This window comes from Trichoderma atroviride, chromosome 6 (assembly GCF_020647795.1).
Source record: "Trichoderma atroviride chromosome 6, complete sequence".
NCBI lineage: Eukaryota > Fungi > Ascomycota > Sordariomycetes > Hypocreales > Hypocreaceae > Trichoderma > Trichoderma atroviride.
The window spans coordinates 1,000,945-1,012,998 of NC_089405.1; the positions used below are offsets into that span (position 1 = coordinate 1,000,945).

A 12,054-nucleotide genomic window follows, 5' to 3' on the forward strand; every position below is an offset into this window, starting at 1 on the left:
AATGTACCCCACGGCGAATGATACAGTACGACGAGATGCGACAAGTGAGCAAAGATCGATTCCGCCCTAGCCAATACAAACTTTCCGCACTAGCATCGACGGTAGATGGGCTTTGGGTAAATGAAAGGGACAGGGATATGGGGGCCGGATTGGATTGGACGAGGAACGCTAGAAGGGCAACTGACTAAGACCGTGGCTTGGGTACTTGATGTTTGGCGCTGGTTTGTATGCGCGGCGCGTGTACTTTTGACCTAACAGACTAAATGCTGTTTTGCGGACTTATACACGACGCGAAATATAGAGGCACGAGATATACGAGTGACTCGAAGCAATCGTCTCCAGCAGGTAATAAGAATCAACTCCTTCGCGGTCATCCTTTGGCCACCCTGCAAGCTGAGGCATAATCACAACAACAAGCAGCTGGTCTCTCTTCCATTGCCACCACCCCCTCCCTTTTTTTCGAAGCTATCGAATGGATCTCGAATCCGTTTCTAGCACATCTACCGGTAGGCAGACAAGCACCCCAGCCCAGGGCATATATCAGAAAGAGAGAGAGAGAGAGAGAAAGGGGAGGGGCATCGGGGCGATGAGATCAGGCCAGACCCCTTGACAGAGCGCACGAGGTGGAAAGCAGGAACAACGAGCAAGATAATCGAGCCGGGCTTACATGGGGGTGTGTCTATGCGGAGTTGCGAGAAGCTTGTGTGCTCAGTTGTACATGCAGTCCTGGGGATTGAATGAGGCAAAAGCAAGAGAGGAAGAGAGAGAGAATTGACCAAGGGTAGCACCATGAGCTCCATGATGCTAGGTTGGTTCTTCTAGTCTCAATACAAATCAATCCCCACAGGCAGAAACAGGAAGCAGTCGAGCGAGGCTCTGCGCCCCATAAAATACGCATCACGCTTTGGTTGTATTCAACCCCATGCTGCGTTGCGTTGCGTTGCGCTGCTCACACTCCCCCCCGATTTTCACAAGGGTCATCGAGTCTTAAGAGATTTTTGCATACTGTTTCCCCTTCTTTTTCTGGGTTCGGCCTCGAAAACCTTGTTGCTGATGTCTTCCAAATCCCTGTGCGCGCGCGGTACGGTGCGGTGGGATTTGGAGATTTGAATGATGAGAAACACTCCCCACTGTTTTCAAAGATTAGCGCACAAGGGTTGAAAAACGTGACGCTGTGCAAGGATACGGCGCGAATTCGAGCCCGTTTAGGAAAGGCGCGAATCGACAAAGATAGTTGCTGTCATCCATCCCATCCCCAAACTCTTTTTTTTTTTCCCGCCTGGTGGGGAGGGGTTAGGAGGGAGAGGGGGGGGGGGGGGCCTAAAGCGGCATAGACGAGATTTCTGGTTTTTTGGAAAAGCTTGGCCCTTTGCGTGCTAGGGGGGACCCTTGCCTAGAATCTGTTTTGATTGAGAGATGGATGTTGAAATGACTCTATTTTCTTGCCTTCTAGTGCTGCAGTGTCTCGGAGTGCCTCCCCTTGTGTAAGACATGCCATGCCATGCCATGCTGCGACTCTGTAATGAATGGCCCATGCTCTTTCTGTCTTTTTTTTTTTTTTTTTTCTTATACCCCCTTCTCTTACCCATGGCAGATGATGCTCTTAGCTATACCCAAACAGTTCAATGACTTGTAAAGGCCGGACCGCGCAAAAGTGACATGGGCGTGCCATATAGTCGCACTTTCTAAGCGTTATAGGAATCAGCCTCGTGTCTTTTTTTGCCATGTCTCGCTCAGACCCTTTCAGCTGGGCATTGTACGCAGTTTCATGCCAATATATTGGGGTTACGCGCGCGAAATGGAGTTGAAAGCAGCATGGCGTCCGAAGCCCTTGAAGAGTTCTAGATCTTTTGCGTTCTTTTCTTTTGTTCTGTTGATGTGTTTTTTTTTTTTTTGGCCCCCAGATTGCTTGAAGAAGACAGTAGTAGATGGTCTATATGTTGTCATCATGGTGATACGTACTAAAGATCTGCTGGCAGGATATACTGTAGTCGATACTACCCTGTGGCTTTAGTTTTCAACTCTCATCTTACACTAATGGTTCCCCCTCATTGTCTACGAGTGTACTATTTCGTCAAAGCATGTAATGCCCATTTACATTCTGTTTCTGACCAGATGACTGCTTTGTTGGCTCTCTACAGGTTCTAGGTTCTCAATTACAAAGTCCAGGCCCGGAGGGGTGGTCCCTAACAAAAATCCTATCCCGGGCTGCCCCTCCATCTCCAGCGTGTCTCAAAGCCACCGCCTTTCATGGCGCACTGCACGGTCCCTCACTCTCTCATCCTTGGTTCGTCTAGATCCCATGTGGCGTAAACCGTTTTATAGTTTTCGTTCTTTCCTTTCATCTCCCGTTTACACGTTACTTAAAATTCTCGGCTTTACCACGCGGGGAATGGGGGCTTTTTTTTTTTTTCGCGTTTATGCCAGCGACAGCCGGGTGGCCCGAGACAGCGGGTGGAGGCGCAGCGCCATAATTTACATGTACCTTGTAGTTCTAAACCTGGTAAGAGAGATTGGGCGAGCCAAGGCGAAGAAGAATGCCATGGTTAATTTCATCTTCTTGGGACGAAAATCTCATCGCATTAGTTAAACTCGTTGAGAAAAAAGAAAATACTCCTTACGTGGAGATTAGATGACAGCGGAGGGTAAGGATTCGTAGGAAAGAAAAAAAAAAAGATGGGGTTTGCATGCCAAGCCTTTGAGCTTCTTGTTCTTACAGTATTTTGCCCTTGGCCTTTGTGTGTTGGTGATTTGTTAGTGGTCTTTTCCAAACACGAGGTGCCTAGAGCACCCCCCCAAGACGCAGGAGAGCTGCTGACGTGCATGCCGCGCACTCACGCTCACGTTGTTGTGGTTACAAAGTGCGTATTGCTTGATGAACATGCCCCGTACTAGCAGCATGTGAAAAGGGCGCGACATGCTAATAGTTTAAAAACAGTTACTTTTTGACGCGGACGTTGATGACTGTTTCAATAAACATGATTGTTGGTAATGCTGGCGAGAGGAGAAAGAAGACTTTTTTTGGTTCATTTCTTCATATTCATAACCAATCACTATTATGAACAAGCATAAAGCAAGTTATTCTCAAGCCCCACTTCGGCAGCTCATGTTTCTCCTAGGGAATGCCCCTTTGGGACGAAAACGGCATATACCCCTCGCTGATTGGCCAGAAATGCCTGCCGCAGCAGTGCCTCTGCAGCAACTCTGGATGGGCGGTGCAGCGGCACACATGATGCATCACATCAAAGCCATTAGACGAGGCTATACCTATAGATGCTAGACTAGATACTAGACTGGATATTATAGTAGTCCAAGGGAACAGCAAGAGTGGTGCCACTCATGCTCGCCCACATCTTGCTCTACTGCTCCTCCTGCCTTCACACCCACTGCCCTTCTTCCCATCCACCTTGGCGACACATGGCTTCAGGTGGATCGCGCACTAAGCCAAGCTCCCTTTCGTTCGTTCAGAAGCGCCATGCGCCATAGGTCCAGCGTTTCCACTTTTCAAACAAGAGGCAGAGTTGGCCCCCAAACCGTCCGTGCAACACCGGATTGCTGGGTAAATCATCCGCGCCCCGGTTGGGAAAAGCCACGGCGCACTTTATGCACTCTGCGCTCTGCAAAAAAAGGAAAAAAAAAAGCACACGCCAGGTCAGGTCAGGATGGCGAATGGGCTTGCGAGAATCGAACTTGGGCGAAACAGGCGACAGCGACAGCCGGCACGCAATGCAGCCCCCAGACGCTTCAGTATTGTTGCATCCCGCATCCTTGCCCCCCCCGGACCCCCCTGTTCGCCGCGAGGCCAAGAAAAGATTCCAAGTGCCAGGAAAAAAAAACAAGAATAATCGGGAGCACAGAAACGGGCGTTGGCTCGCCCTGCCCGTTGAAGGATATTTTTGCTGATGAGACACGGCCTATCGCTTGGTGTCAGAAGTTTAAGCTGTGACGAGGTATGTACCGCGCGGTTCCTCGGAGACCAAACCAGCTGGTCGGGACCGAGAGAGCCGTCGCAATCGATTCTGCCGCAGTTTACCCGGAGATGTGTGGGGCGCTGTGGGTCGAATGAATCCTTCCAAGCTCCAAGCTGTGGATGCTGCTCTACTCGTAGTGCTGGTACTGGAAAGTATTGGGTGGGCCAGGACTGCCGTCAGGGATTTGGCGTGCCGAATCACAAGTACAGATTAGCTACTCCGGGTCTCTGTATCTGTGCGGAAAGGAGCGCATCTCATTCGTGACAAAGTCCTGGAGCCCTGAATGGCAGGCAGTTGGCCCAAGGACGAGATTGCGCTCGCAGCGCTCTGGAGAGGATTCCCGGCGCTCTTGGCTGTTCTCGAGAATATACTTGTCAAGCATCGCTTCTACACACTACTACAAGTATACAGACTTTTTCGTGATCATGCCACCCATCCACCCACCCTCCACCCAGAGCTCGACGCTGCGCCCAAGTTAGCAATCGGCGTCGTGGTCCGATCAAGCGCCACTGGCGCTGCCGTCTTTGAGGCTCCCTTCTTTCTTTTTTTAGCGGCTGTGTGTGTATCTAGTAAGTAGGACGGAGGCTGGCGGTGAGGAATGCAATTCCCATTGGCATTGCTCAGCCCTACGAACCTGCGCAAGCCCAGTTCCAGGCAGCACATGGCAGTCCCAGCAAGATGGGACCTAAGGGACTGGAATGAATCCCTTTTTTTTTCTGTTCTCTCGGTAGTGACTGGTATGCGGTGAAACGGTGAAACTGCAAAGTTTGGGAACAAATGTCATTTGATGGATTATACTCTCGTAGTCCCCGGGCCTTGCTCCATGCCCCCATAACGGCCGGGACCGCCAAAAGAGGAAAAACATCAAAGTCTATCTGTCATGGATATCCTCAGAAACTGATCACTGATCACATTGTATCCTGGCGTCTTCTGACTACTATTTCGTTCTGTCCCGTCTGAAACATGACTTGGGCGTTTTTTTTTTTTTTTCGCCCTCCGTCGCATCACGCCCCCCTCTGTCCCGATTTTGGGCTTTCGCTACTGGCGGCAGGTTGTTTCTGGCCCGTCAATTTGGTACTTGGCGCTCTGTTTAGATGGATCTTGGCGTGCAGCTCGAGGCACACTCGACAGAGCTAGGAGCACTAACACAGAAAATAGCAGCAGTAGTACGATCTATTACCGGTATACGCAAGATAAATCAATGCCAAGAAAAGACAGCGGCAAGTCATCTATTCTAGTTCTATAATGATCAAGCTACTAGATGGGGAAAAAACAAGGACTTTTCTCACCAAGTAAGCACCATCTGCCCGTTCAAGGCGGCCCAGATCTCTCCTGTCATAAACGTGCCCTGATGGCTTGCGGACTGAGTCAACAGCTGCGTTATGTAAGCAAGGCGCCAACGCTGTGACGTGATGTTCATCCGAGCGCCGGCTGGCAGCAGCTTTAGGTTGGAGATAGTCTCTTGTGTCCTGCCAAAATGCCCCCCCCATGCCAGTAAGCACGGGAGCGCAAACCAAGAAACCTTGTCATCCGTGCTACAAGTACTACCTCGTTCTCGACGACATACGACGCAGCCAATCGAGGAGCGCCGTTGGTTCGAGGGAAAGGAATAAGCGCACATCATGTTCGACAAGGGTGCCACGCCCGTTGATTGACCTGACCCGGGATCATGGACTCAAGTTGTCGCCCTCCGACCCATCCTGTTGGATTTTGTTTTCTTTTTTTCTTTGCTTCTCCTCTCCTCCGCTCCAGGGGGGGGGGGGGGGGGGGGGGCCACATCACAGCTGCCATTATCTGATGTTGGCTATTGCTAGCTAGTCCTCGTGGGAAATGCATACAGTAGCTCAGGGGCGACGAGGGCGCGTATACACACTCACACACCATCCATACAATACGCAGGGTTCGTGGCCTTTGTCTTGCAACACGTTTTTGGGGGCCCCGCCCGTCAAACTGGTTCAAACATCACTCACATCGGGGACTGGAGACGTATGGGGAACTGCATTTAGATTAGAGTGGCTTCGGCCTGCGTCGCTTCGCCCTCAATCGGTATTGTGGCTGCGTCTAACACGGCACTTCGTCCTGAAGCCCCTTCGCCGGCGCTGCCGCCAGGAAACCCTATCCGGAAAGTGCAGCCAAACGGGCTTCTGGCTTTGCTGCAACAAGCGTTGCGCTGTAGGGCTGAGCAAAAAGCTAGACCTACAGCATGCTCTTGTGCTGTCGCCTTCTTGCAGTACTGTACGTACAGACATGTACGAGATGAGGTTAGCGGACCAAGAGGGGAGTCGGCTTAGGCGGCGGGCGTGCAGCTATCGGCTCCAACGACGTGGCCGCGATACTCGCACCCCCTCACCACCCTTCTCCCTACTTTGGCTGAATCCCTGACGTTCATCCTCAGTCCCGTCCAAGGCCCATCTTGCCGGCACGCCAATCTCGTCAGGGTCCCGGCCACACGGCGTGCCATCCGCAATCTCTGTCCACGAGGCCACGCCCTGGGCTGTCATCTCTATCTCACCCTGGCATCTGGCCGTGGTTGAGTCCCCCCTGCCTGTGAGCGCCTATTGGAGCTTCATGTGCCGTCCCTCTTCATTCTTCGCGGCTCAGGGATACGTATCGCCTTCTGATCGAATGCGGTAATCAGTGCGATCGCATCCTCCCGACGTCTTTCGTCTCTGCGGAGCCCCACCAAATGCTCGACCCTGTACAAAGAATGCTGCTCCGTACATGCTTGCTGTATTTCGTACTGTACAAGCATGCACTGCCAAATTGCCAACCACCATGCATGTTTTCTCTGTCCCATGCCTGTTTGAGGCTGAAAAAGGAAGGGAAGAAGAAATATTGCTGTGCCTTCTACAGGCATACACGTGCTCGGCATAAGCTTCTCCTCCTGAACAATATTCGCATCACAGGATGCCCGAATACGCACTCAAGGTCGACGCTTGTACCGAGTATATTGGGCAGCATGTCACCCTACTGCTACTACCTACTCTGTAATATCATGCCCGCCTCCGAAGCCCTCGCTCAGCAATACAATACTGGTGAAGGAGTACTGTGCATAGTTGTAACTGCCACTGACATGGGTGACCCTCGGAACATTGGCTCAAGCGTCAGTGCTTGTGCAGTTGCGGCTTGTACAAGGCTGCCATACGTACATATGTCAGAGTCGCATTTGCAGTTCAGCTAGTTTCACAACAAACCAGCCATACAGCGAACAGATTCAAGGCAACCAAAAAAAAGAGAGAGAATAATCCAACGTGGCTACACAACTCAATGGCATCTTACGTTGTGCCACTGCACCCTTATACGAATTGATACGATATGCGAGTTGCGTTGCAGTGATGGGCACACATATCCCGAGACTGTCCAAGAGTCAAAAACATCGTCACGGGCCGTCCCAATAGGGTATTGACAGCCTGCAGCGTAAGAGAAGGCGCTCCCAATTGAGTATTTGCGCAAGCCGGAATGGCCGATCAACAGCCTTTGAGCGCCCACTTCCCGAAGTGATTGGCCTGCAGCATTTCCCATTTCCTCTCTCGGCTGAATGCTACTACAGAGGTATCAGGCATGCCCTCCACTGTACTTTTATCGTTGGAAAGTATCATCTAGGTAGGACCTCTGCCTCTTTGGGGACAAACAATGCTCGCATACAAGTAGTTTTGTTTTATATGCCTGTCGGCCACTGCTCGTATATCGTATATACTTACGATCCTTGCCAGCATTTCTGCATACCAGGATGTCATTCGTTGATTCTACCTGGACATATAGACTACGGAGCCCGGCTATTGAGAGCAATAGCCATCCCGATGTACACAACCAATACGGAAGCCTCCGTAATGGCATCTTCTATTCCATACTGTATCCTGGCCTGGCGACCGGCATGCTCCGTATTTGTCCACCATCAGAGCGTCTCCACCCTTGCCTATGACAACAACGCTGCCGCAGGCACTTCCAGAATGGGAACCGGCAATGCCCATCATTACCACATCAATGGCAGTGTTTTCAAGGTTCTTATCAGACCCCTTTTCGAAAAAAAATTCTCCGCCAATTGCGAGATATACGGCCTATGGAATGCCTCTCAATGAGGTCACCGTCTACCGCAATGCACATGCTGTGTACGCTGAGGTCGTGTAAGTTGAACGTTTTTGTTTCAGGGGCAGCCTCGCCCAGAAAACGGCGACGAAACACGGGGCTTTTTCCCATTAGAGGCGAGACAGCCACTCAAGTGCCGTTAATCAAATACAGAGCCATCCATCACTGTGCCCCGAAATGAGTTTGTGCTTCTAGCGACTTTCGTCAGATGGCAGCCCTGCTCCTCGTACACTAATCCCTCCGCGGCAAGGGGCGAGAGGCTTTCTGATTCTTCATTCTGAGACATTCTCCCTAGCAGGCAACTGGAGCCGGCGCTGCCGTGTGATTGGCCGAGCTACGAGCAACGGAAGCTTCACGGTACGTACTGGGCAGCGGCCTGATTGGCCCGTGCTCCTGATCTCGCACTTTGGCCAATGAGAGCTCGCCGTTGAACCCGGTCACATGTTTATTCGCTTCGCTTTGCCATTCCAAGTTAGCCGAAAGGGCTTCTGTTTTGGACCTCTCTCTTTTGCGCGAAAGCGAGGAAAAAAGAGGCTAGCCGCCTTGACGGTCCTCCGAGACTCAGTCTGCCATCCCCGTCTTCGATCTCAGAGCCATTCTCCACGCGGATGAGGACCCTCATTTTCTGAGTAGAGAGCCTGGCCAGAGGCCTTCGCCGTGTTAGTCACACGTTATCCAATGCCACAGTGCAGTGTATGCCTGTAGCACTCCGGCAACGCTAGCAGCCGAGGGGATGCATGCATCGCTGCCTTCTAGAGATCTTGGGGTATGACGGCACTGTAGGTAGGCGACCGTCGCCTGTGTCGCCTCAGTCTTGCTGCGTCGCCAATTGGAGCATCCAGGATACAGCTAACCACAGTCTTGTACCGACCCGAGGCGCGCGCGAGCGTCACTGGGCGATGAAGAGTCGCCTGCCTTGAGACGGGGCGCGAGGCGTCTTGTCTCTTGCAGGTCGTAAAAATAGAATTCCACGCCTGGGACGAATATCAGTTGCGACGTGCAGAGTTCTGGCCCTCCATGGGGAACCGACGCTGCAGAGAGGCATCCTCCGATGGCTCGCAGACAAAAGAGGCGAGACGAGACGAGACGGCAGTGCAGCGCCACACCCACTCGTCGGACCTCTCTCTTCTCTTTGCAGCAGTGGGACCTGTTGCTGTACCTACTACGAGTCTACGGATACGTCCAGCGCACATGGGAAAATCCTACTGCAGCTTCTTCTCCCCATCGTATCGGCCAACCGTCGTCGTTCCGCACTCTTCCGCGCTTCTTGTTGATCCTACACAACGTGCCCGTCGGATCTCAAGTCGAAGCTGCCCTCCCATCTCAGTCCGAAGGGGTGGGAAACGTGGCATGCTTAAGCGGCATCTTGCCCAAATCGAGGCTGTAGAAATACAAGCATTCAAGTCCGTGAGCCACTGCTAGTTACTCACATGTCTCACAAGCTGTGTGGGTCAACATGTGGTCATTCACTCGATACTCTCTATACGGGGTACGTATTCTTTCCAAGTGACAGAGGCTCAACTGAAGAGACGTGATATACTGCATGGGTCGAGGACTGCGCAAGCGCTGCTGCAAGACCTCAGCTAGCATTGGTATTGTCTTGACAGCCATTCCACGACACTGCCTACCAACCATGCAGTAGCTCGGCTAGCAAACAAGTCAACAATGTTATCCCAGGCCCACGCCGAGGCAAAGACGAGTCTTAGCAGACTACTTTCCGGCCAGCTACCCTAAAGTTGAAGCGCCAAAGTTGATTCTTTCTCTTGTTGGTCTCCCAGTTGGGCTGGGCTTTGGCCCCCAATCATCAGTTGCTGGTACTATTCGCTATTGGCGCCTTCTCTCCGGCTTCTTACCTTGCCCCTTCCGGCGGGGTGCGAAAACCTCCAAGGTTCTAGAGCTGTATAGGGATGTGATGATTATTTGCTGCAAGCCTCCATCATGCATGATACGAGGCTCATCACATCGATAATTTACGGAAACAATAATCTTATCCCGACTATGAAGCACGAAATCAATAGCGCCGTTGGAATGAATATCAAGAACCTCAATAGCTCGACGTCGTGATAGAAGCCATCATGGCTTGCCGAATGCGGTATCATGGCGCGATATATTGACCATTGCTGGCAACATCTACTGTACTGCCACTACTCCAAATAGGCGCCGTCAGGGATCTTTCCCGTTAAGCATGTCGCGGAACGGCGCAGGGTGCGTGCCAGGGAAGTGGGAGGCGGCCGGGACGCTACAGTACCAGCACAAGCTACAAGTATATCCAGACGAGGGCAATGCGCAGAGGGGGGGCGTGTGGACGTTCTGCAGCGCTGGGATGCGGCAACTTGGCAGCTCCCTGGCAAGAGGTGTGCAGATATGGATGGCGTTTCGAAGCTCCCTTTGCCGAAGCCCACAATTCTCTGTTCCCACACCCTGGCAGCCCCGGCAATCCGGTAGCCCAAGCACTCGGTTCGCCGAGCGCTGACTAACCGCCAGGATCAAGGACCATGATGAGATCGACAGCAAGTCACCAGCGATTCCAGGGCCAAAGGAAGAAGGAAAGAAGGAAGCCCTGCAGCATCCTTTTCGTGATCGGACACGGGTTGCTGCCCGTAGCAACATACTGTACAGCCATGGCAAAGATTCTCGTGCTGTATATGAGAGATGTCGATACAGCCAGTCAGCCACACCGCCACTACCGCTTGCACACGCCTGCAAAGTTACCGATAGATTGCATGCCCACGTTGGGATCGTGATCCTGATCGTCGACTACAGTAGTTAGTGCATACACAGGTTCATGCGCTTCACTACTGTGAGCTAGCACCAGTCACCAGTCACCGATCGACTTTGCACCGCTTTTCTGCGCCCCCTTTGCCCTCCAGCAATCACAGCTAAAAACTATCAGGAGAGCGAAATTAGTGTTTTTTTGGTGCTCGAATATGCCAGATGTTGGGCTGAAGCGCAGCGACCAGCAGCTGCATCGCATGGATGAGATGAGATTTGATTTGACTCGTTTTGGGTTGTCTGGAGAGCTCATTATGCCATGATCCTTACCCTGGCCTCTGATTGGCCAGTCCGTATTTTCGTTCCCAACCCCACGATGTTTTCGCAGGGCTACTCGTCACAGGCATGTGAAGAGTGGAGATTTCCGGCACTGGGCTTGTGTGCTCAGAGGAGCATGTGTTAGTCCTCTGTATGAGACACTACGGAGACGCAAGGGCGGCTACCAATTTGCTCTACCACGGCGGCGGAACCCCTCAATGGCGTTGCGCCATATTTTGCTTGACGGCCACCGGCGGCTCTGCATTGACCAGCTATTGGCCATATGCTCCAAATTGCTCTTTCAGGATACTTTCAAGCCACCGGTGGTGGCCAAATCCAGAGCTACGGGAGAGCTCCCTCAGCTAATCCAGATGCATCCTAGGTTTCAAGCCTGACGTCGAAAGCCACCGGCAGACCGCCACGCCACGCAAACCCGGTAATTTTGGAGGGGGGGTCCTGCTAGCATCCCTGCCCTCATTCCAGATAACCACGAGAAGCTGAAGAAGGAGGAAAGCAAAAGACGGGTGATGGCGAGCCAAAAATGGCAATAGGACAATGCCAGACGGCGACAGCGGGCTGGGAAAGGCGCTGGCGTCGATAAACTACTTGTAGCTGTCCATGAAAACGGAATGCTTGGCGTTGATTCTGCCAGCACAACTTTTAAGTTTACGAGACAACCTCTTGGAAAGGGCCAACAAAGTACGAACCGCTAACTGCATCAACAACATGGGCACATGAGTTATAGAGTGCTCCAAGACAACTTGCAGCATCATCATGACTAGCAAGCCCCGCTAACACAGGAGTGCATCTTTCCCTTGCAGCGGCAGATATAACAGTGAGGCAGATCTTGTAGCCGAGTTGCTGTCCTAAGTGCGTGGTCTAGCTCGCGCAATTAAGTGCTCACTGCAGTCGAACTCGGGAGGTGGCATGGCATGGACAGCACATTGCACAGGAACGGCTGGTGCTG

The 12,054-nt window shown here is 52.1% G+C and overlaps 2 protein-coding genes across 2 annotated transcripts; one reads left to right on the plus strand and one right to left on the minus strand.

Annotated features, from left to right (window-relative positions):
* Positions 1 to 5,973: 5,973 nt before the first annotated feature.
* TrAtP1_010943 (uncharacterized protein) lies at positions 5,974 to 6,472 on the minus strand (the record flags this gene model as incomplete). The annotated part of the gene is made up of 2 exons (XM_066114914.1): positions 5,974 to 6,204; positions 6,314 to 6,472. 2 exons carry the CDS (start codon positions 6,470 to 6,472, stop codon positions 5,974 to 5,976), a joined length of 390 nt encoding a protein of 129 aa, XP_065971011.1.
* A 2,636-nt stretch (positions 6,473 to 9,108) lies between these two features.
* On the plus strand, positions 9,109 to 9,444 carry TrAtP1_010944 (uncharacterized protein; the record flags this gene model as incomplete). Its single annotated transcript, XM_014092375.1, has 1 exon — positions 9,109 to 9,444. One exon carries the CDS (start codon positions 9,109 to 9,111, stop codon positions 9,442 to 9,444), a length of 336 nt encoding a protein of 111 aa, XP_013947850.1.
* Between the last annotated feature and the right edge of the window lie 2,610 nt (positions 9,445 to 12,054).